General features: G+C 35.7%; 1 protein-coding gene across 2 annotated transcripts; it reads right to left on the bottom strand.

The window, feature by feature from the left end:
- Window positions 1-71: 71 nt before the first annotated feature.
- Window positions 72-17,792, bottom strand: traf3ip3 (TRAF3 interacting protein 3). Of its 2 annotated transcripts, none has more exons than XM_077545321.1 (14): window positions 16,253-16,339; window positions 15,094-15,404; window positions 14,436-14,511; window positions 14,258-14,306; window positions 13,761-13,788; window positions 13,642-13,671; window positions 12,318-12,413; window positions 11,882-11,953; window positions 9,474-9,632; window positions 8,674-8,811; window positions 8,466-8,601; window positions 7,939-8,075; window positions 6,294-6,410; window positions 72-1,314 (listed from the first exon to the last, which is right to left on the bottom strand). In XM_077545321.1, the coding sequence occupies exons 1-14, from the start codon at window positions 16,314-16,316 to the stop codon at window positions 1,096-1,098; spliced, it is 1,632 nt and encodes a 543-aa protein (XP_077401447.1). In that variant the 5' UTR covers window positions 16,317-16,339; the 3' UTR covers window positions 72-1,095. The 2 variants fall into 2 exon arrangements, with proteins under 2 accessions (XP_077401447.1, XP_077401455.1); XM_077545329.1 differs by lacking the exon at window positions 16,253-16,339 and adding an exon at window positions 17,644-17,792 and having other exon boundaries at window positions 74-1,314.
- Between the last annotated feature and the right edge of the window lie 704 nt (window positions 17,793-18,496).

Raw genomic sequence — 18,496 nt, 5'->3', positions numbered from 1 at the left:
AATATTTTCCTTTCTTTATATTAATCTTTTCTTTTTTTTTTTTTAAAAAAAGAAGAAGAAAAGATTACTAATATTTAGGGGCGTCAGGCGATTACAGTTTTTAATTGTAATTAATCTCATGACTTCGCTAGTTAATTAAAAAAATATTTAAAAAATAAAATAAAAGATTATTAAAAATTAGGGGTGTCAGGCGATTAAAATTTTTAATTGTAATTAATCGCATGACTTCACTAGTTAATTTTTTTGTTAAAAAAACATTAAAAAAAGAAAAGATTATTAAAAATTAGCGGCGTCAGGCGATGACATTTTTAATCGTAATTAATCGCATGACTTCACTAGCTAAACATTTCTAGGTTTTCATACTCTTGTTAACAAAAGTGGAAAAAACTGTTAAACTAATAATTGCCATTGACGTCTATAGTCGTCAATGGCAGTGAATGAGTTAAAAAGTAAAAGCATAAAATATAAAAAAAATGTAATCTATGAAATATGAGTCAGAATATTGTCAATAAAATTAATTATGAAAAGTTAACATCTGACAGAGATGGTAAGGACCTGAGGCAATTACAAAAAAATAAGTAACAATAACATTTATGATAATAATCAATAATGTATTACATATTGGAGTGATTTAAACATACATTGAATAAAATGAATACAGAATATATATTACTATTATGACTAGTAGGGACAGGTCTGACTGGGACAGCACATTAAGCCACTATTTATAAAGTACAAGATTAATAATAATACAGTGATCCTTGCACACATGGATTCACCTATTCGCTGATTATTTTTCAATATTTTTGGTAATAAAAAAAAAAGATGCTTATTAGAGGCTTATCGCCTTTTCCCAAGATGCAATATATGCTATTTCCTGGCTCCCCGGTTCCTAGCCGTCGCAAAAAGCCCAGTGTGGTAAAAATCATAATAATCTATTCAAAAACAACTATGACATTTTTATTGTAAAAATAGATATGATTTTTAATATCACACACTTTAAAATTCTAGAAAAATATCAACCACGAACACTAAAACCTTCAAATATGTCAAATTGGAAAACCGAAGGACGCCGATCCTCGAAATGTGACGTGGTCACACCGTCCGAAAGCAGCCTGGGTCTTTGGGAGAAACCATCAGCATGAAAAAATTCTCTATTCGCTTCCCTATGTCAAAGTAGAAGTCTTGTAGTTTATCTCTGAAAAGTGGATGCCACGCCTGCAATATGGCAACTCCGGTCACAGCCAAAAGCAGCAGCAGCAGCAGCAGCAGCTGCAGTAGCAGAACACGGAACATGCACCAACTCCATCGAGTCTGCACAAAGAGGGAAGAAATGCTTCAGCTGCAACGTCGTGACGGCGCTTGCCTTCATCGGGTATCATAAAACTGTTGGCAGCCCTCTACTCATTCACTGCCATACATTTATTTTTAAAAAGATTATTACAAATTAGGGGCGACAGGCAATTAGCATTTTTCATTGTAATTAATTGTATGACTTCACTAGTTAACTCACGATTAATCGCAAATTTGATATCTGTTCTAAATGTACAATAAAAAAAAAATTCTAGCTTTTCATACTCTTGTTAACAAAAGAGGGGAAAAAATGTGAAACTAATAGAAATAGTTCAAATGAATTTTCGACGTTTATAGCCGTCAATGGCAGTGAATGAATACCAAAAAAAATAAAAGATTATAAAAAATTTGGGGCGTCAAGTAATTAAAATTTAAATCAGAATTAATCGCATGACTTCACTACTTAACTCACGATGAATCAAAAATTTCATATCTGTTCTAAATGTACAATAAAAAAATTCTAGCTTTTCATACTCTTGTTAACAAAAGAGGGGAAAAAATGTGAAACTAATAGAAATAGTTCAAATGAATTTTCGACGTTTATAGCCGTCAATGGCAGTGAATGAATACCAAAAAAAATAAAAGATTATAAAAAATTTGGGGCGTCAAGTAATTAAAATTTAAATCATAATTAATCGCATGACTTCACTAGTTAACTCGCGATTAATCACAAATTTCATATCTGTTCTAAATGTAAAATTAAAAAAAATTCTAGCTTTCTATACTCGGTTAACAAAAGAGGTAAAAAAATGTGAAACTAGTAGAAATAGTTCAAATGAATTTTCGACATTTATAGCCGTCAATGGCAGTGAATGAATACCAAAAAAAATAAAAGATTATAAAAAATTTGGGGCGTCAAGTAATTAAAATTTAAATCAGAATTAATCGCATGACTTCACTACTTAACTCACGATGAATCAAAAATTTCATATCTGTTCTAAATGTACAATAAAAAAATTCTAGCTTTTCATACTCTTGTTAACAAAAGAGGGGAAAAAATGTGAAACTAATAGAAATAGTTCAAATGAATTTTCGGCGTTTATAGCCGTCAATGGCAATGAATGAATAAAAAAAAAAAGATATAAAATTAGGGGCGTCAAGCGATTAAAGTTTTAAATCATAATTAATCGCATGACTTCACTAGTTAACTCGCGATTAATCACAAATTTCATATCTGTTCTAAATGTAAAATTAAAAAAAATTCTAGCTTTCTATACTCGGTTAACAAAAGAGGTAAAAAAATGTGAAACTAATAGAAATAGTTCAAATGAATTTTCGACGTTTATAGCCGTCAATGGCAGTGAATGAATACCAAAAAAAATAAAAGATTATTAACAATTTGGGGCGTCAGGTGATTAAAATTTAAATCAGAATTAATCGCATGACTTCACTAGTTAACTCACGATGAATCAAAAATGTCATATCTGTTCTAAATGTACAATAAAAAACATTCTAGCTTTTCATGCTCTTGTTAACAAAAGAGGGGAAAACATGTTAAACTAATAAAAATAGTTTTTTTAGCTGTCAATGGCAGTGAATGAGTTAATGATGTGGTCACACAGCACTCACAGAAATAACTTGAAATTGATCAGAGTAATACATTGAAAGTTAACCAATGAAAAACAGACATTGCTTTTGAATTGTCCCTTTTTTTTTTAAAGTCACGAAATAGGCCTGGACACAAATGAAGTTAATATTTTGGTGCACAAGCTTTTAAAGGGAAACACTGCACTCAAATAATGTTTCAATGAGACTTCTGCGCCTCTCAGCAGTTATTTTTGGCTTATTCTTCCACTCAGGTTGGAAGGGTGCTTTTTCCAGATGGCATGTTTCAGCTCCTCCCACAATAGGATTCGGGTCAGGGCTCATAGAAGGCCACTACAGAATTGTCCAATGTTTTTCTGTTAGCCATTCTTGGATGTTATTAGCTGTTTGCTTTGGGTCTTCATGATCAAGCTTTTTTGACACCAGGTAGCAAATTTCTCCCTAAAATACACAATACGGGTTTTGTTGACCACACACAGAAAAAAGGGGAGCCCGTTAACTATTTCCTCAGCACGGGTGATGTCATCATCAGCCGACAAGTGGAAATAAATGTTTTTAAAGGTGTTAATTGTACTTGAAAAAGTTATCAAATTAATTCTGGACAACATTTTTTTGCTACTGAAAATGTCTCAATGAGTCAAGTATCAAGAATAATATGTGCCACTGTTGTCATGGGAACATCAAGCTGCTTGAAGATGGTCATTTTCTTTCCCATTTCTGACTTCTTGTCACCCTTTAACTAGACTGACTGAGTGGTTGCAAGTTGGAAGACACCTGTGATGCCCTATGATCAAATTATTTTCAGTTTTTTTTTTTCTTCTTCTAGGGATATCATTATTTTTGTCCGGGTCAGTTTCATAATTTTTTTTTTTCCCCGTTCATTTTGATTTAATGTTATTTATTATTTTTTGACTTAAGTTATTTCTGTGACCACCGTGGCTTTTTCTTATTTTAACAGAGGGGTATCACCAATTTTATCCACGTTTTGGGCAAGAGACAAGTGAAACCGTGGATTGGACGACTGCCAATCGCAGGGCACAGAAACAAACGGGCTCTCACACTCGCATTCAAAACTTTAGCGTGATAAAAACGGAGCGGTTAAAAAAAACAACAAAGTGTAATTTTATTTTAAGGCCTGGTTAGATCTACAGTTAAAGATGTGGTTCATTGTTTATTCATGAATACATAAGTAAGATGTGATAAGCGACAAACTTCTTTGGACTCCCTTTTGAACAACACAATTCATTTATATTCAATATCATTTCTTGTTTATGTTCTCCCTTGACATGATAGCAATCTCAGCCAGAAGTTTTAATATTTAATATTGGTGGTTACTGGGGGTGTGATATGCCTAGTGCCTGGCGATTCGATTCATATCACGATTCATAGGTCACGATTCGATTGGATTAATCCCGATACAAATCTATAAATTGATTATTGCGATTTTTTTTAACTCAAATTTAGAAAATAATCATCAGTAAAGTTGTACATGTACACTGTAAGATTTGTATGAAAATGTATTTATTTATCTGAAAATTGAGGCTTATAACTGAGCCACTGCATTTAACAAACTTTTTTGCAGTCTGTTTCATGTTTGAACAGCACTGAAATAAAATATTCCATTATTCCATTAATATAACATTCTTCCATGCTTAACTATTTGACCGCCAAAAACGTTAAATAACGTTTAGTAAAATCCTACGGAGGAGCGCCAAAGACGTTAAAAGACGTTCACCAAGTTTTTTGTTTTTTGGGGAAACGAGTGGAGGAAAGCCTTGGCCAGCTGAGCTGAAAGTATCAAGCAGTTCTAGTTAGTATAATGACTATTTTTGGCCCGTAGATGGCAGCGATGACTCTCTTTGGACAAGCTCGGGTAGGTGTCAGTAGTAGAAGATGTGAGGCGGAGCTAGAGTGTTGAGGGGACAATGGCTGAGAAAGTGAAAATGGCGACCGGTGGCAAGCAGCTCATGCTTGATCGTTTTTTTCAAAGAAGAGAAGCATCAACCAGTGCTAAAGAGCACATTGATGACAACGATGATGATGATGATGATGATGATGATGATGGTGACTCCGAGGTTGACGCCGAAGTTGGAAGCGTTGACGCGGCGGCTATAATCACGTCATAAAGCCTCACCGGCTAGCGATGCTAATGCCGGAAAACGCGGAGCACAACCGAGCACTTCTGCTCAGGCGGACGTTCAATCGGACGACGAGTCCAATGAATATTCATCAGAGGAGTGGGTACAGTCTGATCACGGAGAAGACACTGGTTATGGACTACGATGCCACCATGAATGGAGCGGATAAGATGGATCAGAACATCTCTTACCAGCCGGTATAGGAACTGAAGGACATGAGGAAGCCAGACGTAACACCACCGTAATGTCACCGTATCATGATCCTGAGAGTAGACTTGATGGCAACATGGCCAAACACACACTGCAGTATATACTTGCTATTCCCCGGAAAAAAAAAAGCCAGCAAAAAAGTGTAGCGTCTGCAATCGCAGTGAAACTAATCTGTTGTGCAAATCCTGCTGCGTCCCCTTGCACGCAGGGGAGTGTTACAAAAAGAAAAACTGTATTTGAAACATCCACACAATTGTAAATAGTACCACGGTTGCACACATTTGTAAATAGTTTGCCAAATTGTTTTGTCAAATTGTTACACTGTTGAATGGAAATAAACATATTTTGCTATCAAAAAACACTTTTTCATTGTTGGTGTTAGTGTTTTACAGAAGTAAAGCACTGTTAAGGTGTTTGTGGCATCATTCATGGGAAAAAAAAGGTGTCAAATTCACTAGAGTGCATGAAATAATATCGTTCACAAAAAGCTTGATTTCTCTGTTTTTTGTTTCAAAACAGAGCATTTGGGTGAAACTAACCATTTTCTATTGTTGATTACTGAAAAACGGAATAAGGTAGAAACAAACTTTTGAGAGTCCAATCTTTCATTTGGTAGTATGTGTGTTTCCATAGTCCAAACACAACATTTTCTGTGGACCTTGAAAGATCAGTCAAAATGCTTAAATCGGCTGGTACCCACGGCATCCCTTTTCTGAAAACGTCTGACGGTCAAAGAGTTAATGTGTGAATCCTAACTCTAAGTAAGACGTTTTGTTGAATATTCCCATAAAAAAATTGATGTTTAAAAATCGATCCGGCCGCATATCAAATCGATTCGAGAATTGCGCGCTGTAATATTGCGATATATTGCCAAATCGATTTTTTTCTAACACCCCTAGTGGTTACATTCATTTTCACACTTCAGTGCCAGTTCATGTTTTTACAATTAAGGGAGCTTTTAAAGAGGGCTTTCGAGCTACCACTGTACGAGCGTTGAACAATCATCTGCTGGTCTAAACAAAACACACACACACACACACTGATTACCGCTTTGCTGCGGTGGCGGCTGAGTTGCGCGAGCTCTTCCCTGCAATGCGACAGTTGAATCTGACTGGACTTCAACTCTCGCTCCATGGTGCGCAGCTCCGTCTGCAGGGCCTCACACTGTGCAATCGGTCACATTGACAGGCAATTTAGAGTCTTCAAAGAAGCTAACATACAACTGTACATTATATGATAGGCATGAAAGGACAATCCAATCCATAACAGCAAGCAACAAATTATTATCTAGAGATCCATTTTCTATACCGCTCATTAGGGTCACAGGTGAGCGGGAACATATCGCTGGTGACTTAAATCTTTATTTCCCATTCAAATGAATGGAAATGCTGTTAATTGATGTGTTTCAGCTCCCACACCCTCTTAACTCATTCACTGCCATTGACGGCTATAAACGTCAAAAATTCATTTGAGCTATTTCTAATAGTTTAACTTTTTTTTTTAACTTTTGTTAACAAGAGTATGAAAACCTAGATTTTTTTATTGTACATTTAGAACAGATATGAAATTTGAGATTAATTGTGAGTTAACTAGTGAAGTCTTTTTTTTTTTTAATTCATTCACTGCTGTTGACGGCTATAAACATCAAAGATTGATTTGAACTGTTTCTATTAGTTAAAGATTTTTTTTCACTTTTGTTATCAAGAGTATGAAAACCTAGATTTTTTAAATTGTACATTTAGAACAGATAAAATTTGAGATTAATCGTGAGTTAACTAGTGAAGTCATGCGATTAATTACAATTAAAAAAAAATCGCCTTTTCCCCCTAATTTTTACTAATCTTTTTTTTAATGAATTTATGGCAGTGAATGAGTAAAAAAAAATTGTAATGCATATATATATATATATATATATATATATATATATATATATATATATATATATATATGTGTGTGTTAGAAATGTGTTATAAAAACAGAGTAATGACATAAGTAGTTGCACATAAGAAAATTGTAACCGTTTTTGCCACAAATATAGGACATTGTGCTGATCCTTTTGGTGTGCTTGCCTTGGCCACCAGGCGGCAGTATAATAGGCTATGGACGGTCCTCAGTAAGAGGCACTAATCTTAGCCATTATTCGCAGAGGATATTTAATATATATATTATGGGATTATGGTTATAATATTGTATCATTTCATTAAAGGGTTATAATGTTGTAACACTGACACAGTGGGGTATATACCACAGAGGAGGCGGGACTTCCCGTGGCATCTACCCCATTTGCTAGCCTCTATGGCATTTACCATAAAGTGTTAGCATTAAGCTAGCAGACTTTAAGGTCAAGTTAAGAGGTTGTTTTAAATACACAAGGTGTAATTTTTTTATGTAGTGTGGCAGTAAATAATGTGTAGCCTTCTTTTTGAAGAATTTTAAGTTCCCTGCTGCAATATGGCACTCAAATCGAAAAATTCTGCTTGTAAGTCAAAGCATAAAATTAGCCGAACGATGGCTCATATCTTGAAAAGTGTGTAAGTGGGGTCTTTGGAGCTCATCTACGAATGTTTCAAATCAAACGTGGCCCTTAAGCACCATAAACTAGGAAGTAGCCTGATAACTAACAAACACACACACAACACTCTTTGACATGTGGCACGGAATCAAAAGCAACTTGTGTTGTTGTCCTAGTCACCTCCTCCTCCTTGGACCCAAGCTCTTCCTGAATGTGACGAAGCTGCTCCTCCACGCCGCAGTCCCCCTTTGACGACGCTTCTTCTTCTTCCTCGGGTGTACTCTGAACGCTCACATCCCTTCTCTCGACGCTGCCGTCTAAAAGAAATCGGACGTGTTATTACTTGAATTTTCCGTGCCTGGTGGGGTGGCGGTTAACAAAGTACAAATACTTAAGTTACTGCAAGCGCATAAAAGTATTTTTTAGTCTGCTGATGATGACAAGATGTGACAAAAAGATTAGAGTAAAGTCAAGTCAATCGCTGTTGAGATCTTAATTAATTGAGATCTTGGGGATTTAGAGAGAAAAAAAAAATCAACGGAAGCAGCGGGAATATTTTTGGGGGGGTTACTTTTACTTACGTAAAGGACTTGAATCAATACTTGAGATTTTAAAAGTAAAAAAAAAATCGGTATTTCTACTCACAGTAAATAGAGAGTGAATTTGCCACCTTTGAGCAAAAGTCGGGGGGGGGGGGTCAAGCTTACCGCTAAAGTTCTGCTTTTGGTCCATCACAAACTGATAGTATTCCTCCTGCAGGCTTTTGTTGAACAGCAACTCTTTCTTCTCTCGTTTCAGTGACACCAGCTCCTCAGTCAGCGTCGCTTCTCTGGCCCCGAACAGCTGAGTGTCGCACTTGACAGTTGGAATGTCGGACCGCTCGTACAGGTGACTATCGTGCGTCTGTGTACCAACCTCAATCTGCCCCTCCTGCTCTCGTGCTCGTTCAGCGCTGAGGTCCAGCTCCTGCCGGAGTTTCTGGCTTGTGAGCTTCAACTCCTCGTAAAGGTTCTGCAGCCTCAGGACGTCCGCTTTGGCAGTAACCAGCGCTTCCTGGTGACAGATGGTTTGGAAAAGCCCTTTGAGTTGCAGTATATAAATATTAGGGGTGTACCAAAAAAATCGATTCTCATAAGAATCGCAATTCTCATTTAGTACGATTTAGAATCAATTTTAAATGTCCCAAAATCGATTTTATTTAAATTATTTTATACTGTCTTCCCTTTGTTTGTGTGTGCCTTTAATGAGGGCGCTGTTCATGTTGTACCCGATTTGGCCACTTCGGGGCAGTGTTGATCCACGCGGTCTTATACACTTTTAAGTTGTAGCCACATTAGAGAGTAGAAGGAAAAAGTCACGATCAAGTTATTCCAATAAAAGTTGTTTTTTTGCAGCGCGCAGACGTTCTTTTAAGTGATAAACGTGCCGAGAGTAGCGCGCTAATTAGCATTAGCGAGTCAGACTGGAATAGATCATTACAATTCCTTTCAGATCTATAGATTGAGGCAAAAATCATTGTCAAATCATTTTGAATCAAAAATCGTTCTTAATCGAAAATCGATTCTGAATCAGATAGCACACCCAAAAATGGGAATCGAATCGTGAGACATTCAAAGATTCCCACCCCTGATAAATATCATTGACCTAGCTATTATCTGACCTTAACTACCCTCTTTGACCTTGCCACGTGAAAAAAATGTTAAAGGCGTACGTACCTGGGATTGAATGACTGGATTCTTAAAAGACATAAGTGCGAAAGTTTTGCTGAGTTCCTCATTTGTCTCCTGGATGACCTTCTGATGATTTTCCTCAAACGTCACTTTCTGCTTCTTCATTTGGAGCGCCAGTTTCCTCGACGTCTCCTTGGGAAACCTCTGTAAGAACACGCACGCATTGCCAGAAGAGGAGAGCAGAAGAAGAATATCAGAGAAGAACACCTTGAAGGAAGCTGACTCACTTTCTAAGCAGGTGTCTGTTAGCGTGCCATGATTGTCGGAGATGATTGCCAGTAGTAATGCAGATGACTGAACACGATTGCTTGCGTCTAAAATGATGAGTCTGATTGGCTTCTAGTACTTGTTATTGTCCATTCCACGAGGTTAGATAGAACTTGCCAGCACAGAGGTGGACCACAAGTGATTTAACAGTTGGGCCAGGTCATTCGAAGATTTGGTAAAAATAAGTAAATGTGTACACTTTTAATTAAACAAAAAAAACTATAGAATATGTAACTATATTTTTTATTCATTTATATATACACAGGTACATACATATACATATACATGTATATTAGGGTTGTTATACCCCTAATATGTATGTATATATACTATAATAAAACCAATGCACAATAATTATACAATAATTATATGAATACAATAATTCACTCATTTTTTTTATTATTCATAATACATTTTATTGACCAATTTTGTACTATAATAAGATGTTAGATGATTATTTTACTTTTTTTAAACTACTTACTACTCTTTTTTTAAACCTATCTACAATACATAAATCCATCATTTAATGACATATATGAATCAAAATAGAAACCTATACATTTTAATCAACCAAAAGGCTAAATTATTGTAACAAATATTTAACAACCAATCATGGTTCACCTGTTTTCTGGGTTTGGTCAGCAAACTGAGCCATGATTGGTCATTTCGTCACATCGTTTATAGGCGTCAATGGCAGTGAATGAGTTAAAGGGATACTTGACTCATTGAGCCGTTTTACACAGTAATAATTGTTAATGTTTTGTCCAAAATTAATTTGATAAATTTATTATTTTTCATGTAGAATTAATACCTTTATGCTTGATGGGGCGGCCTCTTTTGGAACTCATTTACTGCCATTGACAGCTGTAGAAGTAAAAAAATCATTTGAACTATTTCTATTAGTTTAACATTTTTTTCTCATTTTTGTTAACAAGAGTATGAAAACGTAGAAATTATTATTTTTTGTACATTTAGATCAGATATAAAATTTGCGATTAATCGTGAGTTAACTAGTCATGTGATTAATTATGATTACAAATTTTAATCACCTGATGCCCCTAATTTTTAATCATCTTTTATTAAAAAAAAAAATATATATATATATATATATATATATATATATATTTGTAATAATCTTTTTTTTTTCTTTATATATATAAAGAAAAGATCATTAAAAATTAGGGGCAAGATGAAGACTACTGGGTTAGCTTCTTACGCTAGCCACCGGTTAGCTGCCATATGCTTGTCACTTATGAAATATGATCCAAAGCTAGTGTTGTATTGGTGTGTTAAGTTTTAGGGTTTTTCATTATGGTGGATTCAAATGTCATGCTCATGGTTAATGTTAAAAAATGTGGTGCGTGGGGTACTCCTCATTAAGTGTTTTATTGTTTTTAAGTCATTTACTACCATTGACGGCTATAGATGTCAAAAATTCATTTGAACTATTTCTATTAGTTTAATTTTTTCCCCCACTTTTGTTAACAAGAGTATGAAAACCTAGAAAAACATTTTTATTGTACATTTAGAACAGATATAAAATTTGTGATTAATTGTGAGTCATGCAATTAATTATGATTTGAAAAAATTAATTGCCTGACGCCCCTAATTTTTAATAATCTTTGCTTTAAAATTGTTTTTATTAAAATAAAAAAAATAATAATTAAAACACTTTTTAAAAAAAGAAGAGGAAAAGATTATTACAAATTAGGGGCGTCAGGCGATAATTTTTTTAATTAATTAATGGCATGACTTCACTAGTTAACTCATGATTAATCATACATTTTATATCTGTTCTAAATGTACAATATTTGTTTTCTAGGTTTTCATACTCAACAAAAAAAAATTAACAAAAGTGGAAAAAATGTTAAACTAATAGAAATAGTTCTAATGAACTCATTCAATGGCAGTGAATGAGTTAGTGAATATTTGACTGGTTTATTTCGGCTTATAATTGTGTGATCATTTATATCGTTAAACGGTTACTTACCTGTTAAAAACTTTTATGTTTGGATTGGGAAATTCACTTTTGAAGGTTGACCGTATAAAATGTGACCAGCATGGCATAATAGATTTAGGTCAACTTCGAGGTATTGCTGTCATAATTTTTTTTTTTCTTTCTTTACCTGCAGGCAAGCTTGCAGCTGTGACTCCAGCAGCTTTATCTTGTTTCTCAGCACATCCTCACTGCAGCGAGCCTGCGGGTTCAGCAAGGAAACGACTAAAAATGACGAAATGGCTCATGCGGAAGGAAGGATGGCAATTCATAACAAAATATGTCATTACAAATATTTCCCGAAGTCGAACCTTGCATATTTAGACGTATTTGTATCTGATTCAGCATCACTATTTCTTTATATAAGAAAGCCAGCCACCTCCGCCCCTTCCTGTGTAAGATTGACAACTTGTGCTCATCGGTAGCGACAAGAGCGCAGGCAGGAAACCACAGAGCTGATCGGCCTTCCTGAGGTCGACAGCTGCCGTTCGTCTGCTGCTTACTGTGATGAAACATACCTCAGCGCTCTTTAAACACATTTCCAGTGTTGGAATCGCCGCACTTACTTTCCATATTGTGTTTAAGGCGTTTTGTAGCTGTGCGCAACACTCTTGCAGCGCTGCTAGTTTCTTCTTGATGGCCGCCTCCCTCCATAGGCCCTCCTTGACAGAAGAACAGTCGGATTAGGTTGGAGGCGTGACTCGAGGCCGATCCATGTCATGAAAGTGCATGTCACAGCGCAGTTCAATTGTTTTTGTTGTTGTGGTATACAGTCAAGACATGAAACCAAGATAAATCATGTACAAAATGTTTACACCCAAATTTCCCAAACGCATGTAGGAAAGTGTGAATTGGTACGATGAAACCAAGGTTGAACAGTTTGGCCTTAATTACAAAATGCACGTTGAACCGGTTGTGGCAGCATAATGCTTTGGGATGTTTTCTTCTTCTACTTGGAACTGACACCAAGGAAGAAGGAATTATGAACAGCTCCACATCGCAGTCAGTGTTAACATAAAACCTTCCGCCTTCTGCTAACAGCATTATCCGGGATAATGTCATTAACTCATTCACTGCCATTGACGGTTATAGACGTCAAAATTCATTTGAACTATTTTGATTAGTTTAACATTTGTTTCCACTTTTGTTAACAAAAATTATGAAAACCTAGATTTTTTTATTGTACATTTAGAACAGATATAAAATTTGTGATTAATCGTGAGTTAACTAGTGAAATCCTGCAATTATTTACGATTACAAATTTTAATCGCCTGACGCCCCTAATTTTTTAGTAATCTTTATTGTTAAATTTTTTTATTATTTTAAAAAAAGTAATCTTTTCTATTTAACAAAATGTTTTAATTCTTTAAAAAAAAAAGTTTTTTTTATTTCTAAAAAAACATATATATATATATATATATTTTTTAAAATCTTTTCTTTATAAAAAAATAATTGAAATTGTTATTTTTATTTTTAATCTTGTTTTTTAATTATTTAAAAATATATATTTGAATTTGTTTCTAATTTTTAATCATCTTTAAAAAAAATTATATATATTTTTTTTAATTTTCAATAATCTTTTCTATTTAAAAAAAATATATAATATATTTAAAAAATATATATTTTCTTTAAAAGACTTCACTAGTTAACTCACAATTAATCACAAATTTTATATCTGTTCTAAATGTACAATAAAAACATTTTTGTACTCTTGAGAAAAAAATTAACTAATAGAAATAGTTAAAATGAATTTTTGACATCTATAGCCGTCAATGGCAGTGAATGAGTTAAGAGTGAAATCTGTTGTGAAATGATTTATGTTGATGTTAATGTTTTTAGATCTCAAAAACATGGCATTTAAACAGGGGTGTGTAGACTTTTTGAGCTCACCTGCATGTAGTCCTGCAACTGCCTAATATCCTGGAAAATACAAATGGACGTATGATGTACTACTACCTGTCATGGTTGTTGGGTCGATAACAATAATAAAATAATGGTTGTGAACCCACTGATTCTTTGACGGTCACAAGGCCCGACCTACATGAACGAACCAACAAATAAATGGATTATAAACATTATTTCAAAAAAGGTGAATACATTTCACATATTTTTAACTAGTAGTCAGTCCCTGGGCAGCTGAAAATGTCCAAATTTGGGCAAAATTTATAATTTTCTCCTTGATTTCATGTCACTAATTAGTGTTAAATAGATTCTGTGGTGAATGAGGAGCAGGTCTGTTAAATTTGTGGTGAATGAGGAGCAGGTCTGTTAAATTTGGTGTCATCACTGCTCAGTGTCATATCAATATGTTGTCATATGAGAGCTGACAGCATTGCTGCAGATGGTCTTGAGGGTAAAACTGTGTTTTATTATTATTATTATTATTATTATTATTGAGGGTAAAACTTTGTTTATTTTTATTATTTACGTTTATTATTACTATTAATAATCATATTATTATTATTATTATTTACTGCACTGTTTTTAGAGCAGAGATGACACTCACTCTGTGTGGACACTGGCTTCTCTCGTGCTTTCATCGGGAGTCTTAGCAACTTGGTAAAGATAAAGAACAACAAACATCAGATTCAATAGTGTGGAGCAACGCTGCAAAAATTTCAATACAAATACATAGCTTTAGTACATTAAAGTACATCAGACCGTAGTATCATTCAGCCACCCACCATTTTTTATGTCTATTTCATGCGTGTTCTTTTCCACCTTCATTACGTCCTCCTGCACCATCATCTTCAGCACCACCTGGAGAGTTAACGATGACACAACAGATTGGGAGAAGCAAGATATTCCCCATACATGGCCTTATTACAGATTCTTTTTATACATTGACTGCTACTGCTTGTCATGTGCCAGCTTAAATACCACAAGCTTCTGATGTGTGACAATTCTCTGTCAAGTCTGTTAAAATACAAAATACCTATTTTTCCAGTGGTTGTCATTCATATCAGCTTGAGAACATGTTGTTTTGACGGCAAACAAACACAAACTTTAGGTTTAGAAAACAAAATGCTACCTGTAATGCCACCCCCACCCCCCGACCCCCAGTAAAAGATCAGTAAGTCAAAAAGAGGGAAACAATTTTTTGTACATGTAAGTGTTTTTTTCCCATTGTGCAACATTATGAAAACAGCTATTGTAGATAATGAACATAAAAATAATAAGAAATAAAGAAATTATGTTATTATGAGTTGAATAATCACTTCTATTATTACCTTACCTGCGTCTTCAATTTTTACACAAGTATTTGCACTTGTACGTAAGTATAGCGTATAAGTGAGTACTTATGCCACTTGTGATGTGAAGTGATGAAAAGAACACACTCACTCGGTCGTCCGTGTTCGGTCCGCCACAGTCACCGAGGCCAAGCCACTCTGATGTGCTCCACGGAGAAGCAAAAGCAGAAGAATAGCAGGTGGAGATGTCGGAGAACCAAGAGCTTCCTGGGGTCGTGAGTAGCGGGGGCAGCGACCTCCTCCTCATGAACTCTTCTTGCCTCTTGTTCTTCAGCGTGTGTTTTAGCAACGCCGCGTCGTTGTCTCTAGCGGGGATCCGACATGACGTCACGTTCGTGCGACTTCGTAGCTCCTCATGTTTCTCTGCTCTGATCTCCGCTTTGCGATCAAAGTCTCTCACGGCTGACAATAGGGATAGCAGAAATTAAACATTGAAACGATCAAATCATTTGAAACAATTGATTCACAAAAGGAGTCGATCTTTTGGAACGTTCGAAACATCTCCGCACAGCGACATCTGGTGGCTATTTGTAAAATATTACAACCAAACAGTAGAGCAGTGTTGCCAGCTCCCCAGTAAGGAAACTAACTATTTGCTCTTATATATATATATATATATATATATATATATATATATATATATATATATATATATATATATATATATATATATATACTAATGAGCTTTTTGTTGCTGATACTTGTTTTGTTTTTAATTTTGCCTCTGAACATGACTTAAATGTTCTGATGAAACCCCCAGTGCTATCACATTGAATCAAAAACATGTAGGCTACATTTATATTTTATTTTTTGCGACAGGGCATCTTAAGCTTTGACAAAAAGTATTAGAGAGAAAAATGAAAGAATGACCTGCAAAAACAAGCTGGACTTGAACCGGAGTAACCTGCATATCAGACTACTTTCAGCAGATTGTGCGGGTGCGTTACCACTGAACCCACCGCCTATTTACATTTTAGCATGTAGTGCAATAAATCAGTATCCAGGGCAGTTTTGCATACGAACTTCGTATACTTAGGTTGGATTTATTTAAGATTTAAGACATTTTAATATAGTGCAATGGTCGTTTTTTTTTTAGTTTTAGAAAAGGAATCACGTTCACTTGCTGAAAAAATATGACGTTTGGAGGCGTAATAGAACGCGAAAGGCAACTATCACGTGACATCCTGATTCTGAGACAGATTTGGTAACGCGATTCGAATCACAAGTTCCGCCTGTGTTCCGGTACGTACCAAAACACAGTTTCGATTTTGCCATCACTAGATGACACTTGTAGTCCACGAAGATAAAGCACATCCATAGCCCGGGTCAACAAACCTACTTGCCTACATACACATACAAACACAAATGGTACGTAGACACGTCACGAGTTGACTATGGAAAGCCGTTTGAGCATTTATCGTCGAAATCCATCATAAAGACTTATAGTACACCACTGCTGCACTAGTTACACCACTAGGCCCAACTAGTAAGCGCGTGTCTTGTGCTAGTAGCCTCGCGGACCTAAATAGCACCAACATCTAAGGAGTATTTCACCTCACTTGGAACACGTAGAAGGCTTAACAATAACTAGTATGACAAAATTGTTGTACCAATGTGTAGAAATGTCAGAGTAAGTAGTGGGTAAAAAAAAAAGCATTACTAGTAGGTACTACCACTAGTGTGCACAGGTGTCATACAGTAGGGGGGAGACATTATTAGACAGTAGTTTTACTAGTGCACTTGTTAAAAAGGCCAGGTTGAACTGTTTGTGAGGCTGCAGCGCCCTCTGTTGGTCAGTTTATTAGCACCGTTTCAATCTTGGCCACCTAACGACAGACAGACGGAGTTGGTCGCTACATGTTTAAGCTTTGCTACAAATCCCCATTTCTCAATGTAAATCATACACATAAGCCCCATCCCCTCCCCAAAATTAAACAACAGAAAGAGATAAGATGGTCTGATCATTGCCTAACCTGGGCAATCTATGATCTGACCGAGCATACTGCAGCGGTTATCAACCTCATAATTAATTTCTACCAGCAAATATTTTTCAGCACTAAATTGTCTTACTATGATGACAATTTGCACTTACTAGTACAATGACTTAAATGTGCATATTGAATAAATGTACATGTATTGGAAAATAACCGGCGTTTGATTGACCACAATAGATTGATTGATCTCCGTAAGCCTTCCTAAAGCGTTTCCCATTATTTGTTAGCATATAAAGCTAGCAATGATAATGGGAGTGATGCTGTTTTATGGATGTAGGAAATAAGTGGAAATAGTACAAAGTAACACAAAATACTGCTATAGTGTGACACCATAATAAGCACAAGAAAAATAATACATCACATTTTAAGCATTTTCAGGGTGTGCGCACTGCACACTGGCTCAAGAAATTGGACCCTGCTCTGTGTCTATTGAATATGGCTACTACTCCCAACCACTGTAAATGTAAAGCAACAAAACTGTATTTCATTTTGTAAATACACCAAATTAACAGTTGATAGTGTCACTATTAAGGACATTAAACACATCTGAGTGCTGAATAGTGCTAGTTGATGTAAATGGAATGGTGAAACGTGCAAGTTAATGCACAGTCAAAGGTTTTCTAAGACTGCATTAATTAGAAGCCCACCTGCCATGCCATCTCATCCAGACCGGGGCACTCTTCACGCAGCTCATCAGAAATCATCCATTTCTTCACCTACTCTTTTGTATTGAGGTTTAGGTTGTCTTGTCTTTCACACGTAACTCTTTCTGCTGAGAATATATTTTTTCAGCAAGTTGAGGGGAGTACAACGTCATATGTTCCTCTATCGCAACAGCCACTCATGCCAAACTGATGCATTACCAGGGTGGGCCCAAAGATTACAGATAGACAAACCCCTAGTCTGCATCCCACAGCATTTTGGGAGGGGGACTTTAGTTAATATTTTACAGTGCTTTAATTAGTTTTCTTTTGATGCAAATTAATTCTCTTCTTTGTTTTTTCTCCCATTCATAACTTTACTTTTTGATGTTACTCATCCCAAAGCTTTAGATCCAAGTATAATACACAACCTATAATTGATCTCATGTATCTTTTATCACGTTTTAAGCTTTTAGAGCCTTTTGTTGTAGGTGATAATAAAAAGTCAAAGAATTACAAAGCTTTTTAACAATTAATGTGGGCCCTTGCATATTTCCCCAGGTAAAACGACAAGGATTGTTTTAACATTTTGTCAATGTAATGGTACGTTTGTATTTCAATGTATTTCAGCAGTAGTAGTTTGCAGTGATGTGCCCACCTAGGGCAGAAATTGTACACCTGTAAGAATGCCTGTGTGTGTGGAACGTGGTTCTCTGTGTGGTGTACATGATCACCAACCTACATAACACCAGACAGGGATTTGGGGAATTACTCAGGGGCAGCACAACATCGGATAAGTGCACATTTGCCTCATAGTTTTGAGGGTTGGCGTTTGAATTTCAGCTCCCACCGTCCTGTG

Source organism: Vanacampus margaritifer, chromosome 1 (assembly GCF_051991255.1).
Source record: "Vanacampus margaritifer isolate UIUO_Vmar chromosome 1, RoL_Vmar_1.0, whole genome shotgun sequence".
Lineage (NCBI taxonomy): Eukaryota > Metazoa > Chordata > Actinopteri > Syngnathiformes > Syngnathidae > Vanacampus > Vanacampus margaritifer.
This window is presented reverse-complemented; position numbering and strand designations above follow the sequence as displayed.

What these genes read in the sequence shown, in the direction of transcription:
- traf3ip3 (XM_077545321.1), bottom strand. Translation starts at nt 16,316, where the DNA reads ATGTGCTTTATCTTCGTGGACTACAAGTGTCATCTAGTGATGGCAAAA. An exon ending in AAAATCGAAACTGTGTTTTG is followed by an intron (nt 15,405 to 16,252) that starts GTACGTACCGGA and finishes CCCTATTGTCAG; the next exon opens with CCGTGAGAGACTTTGATCGC. An exon ending in GACCGAACACGGACGACCGA is followed by an intron (nt 14,512 to 15,093) that starts GTGAGTGTGTTC and finishes TTAACTCTCCAG; the next exon opens with GTGGTGCTGAAGATGATGGT.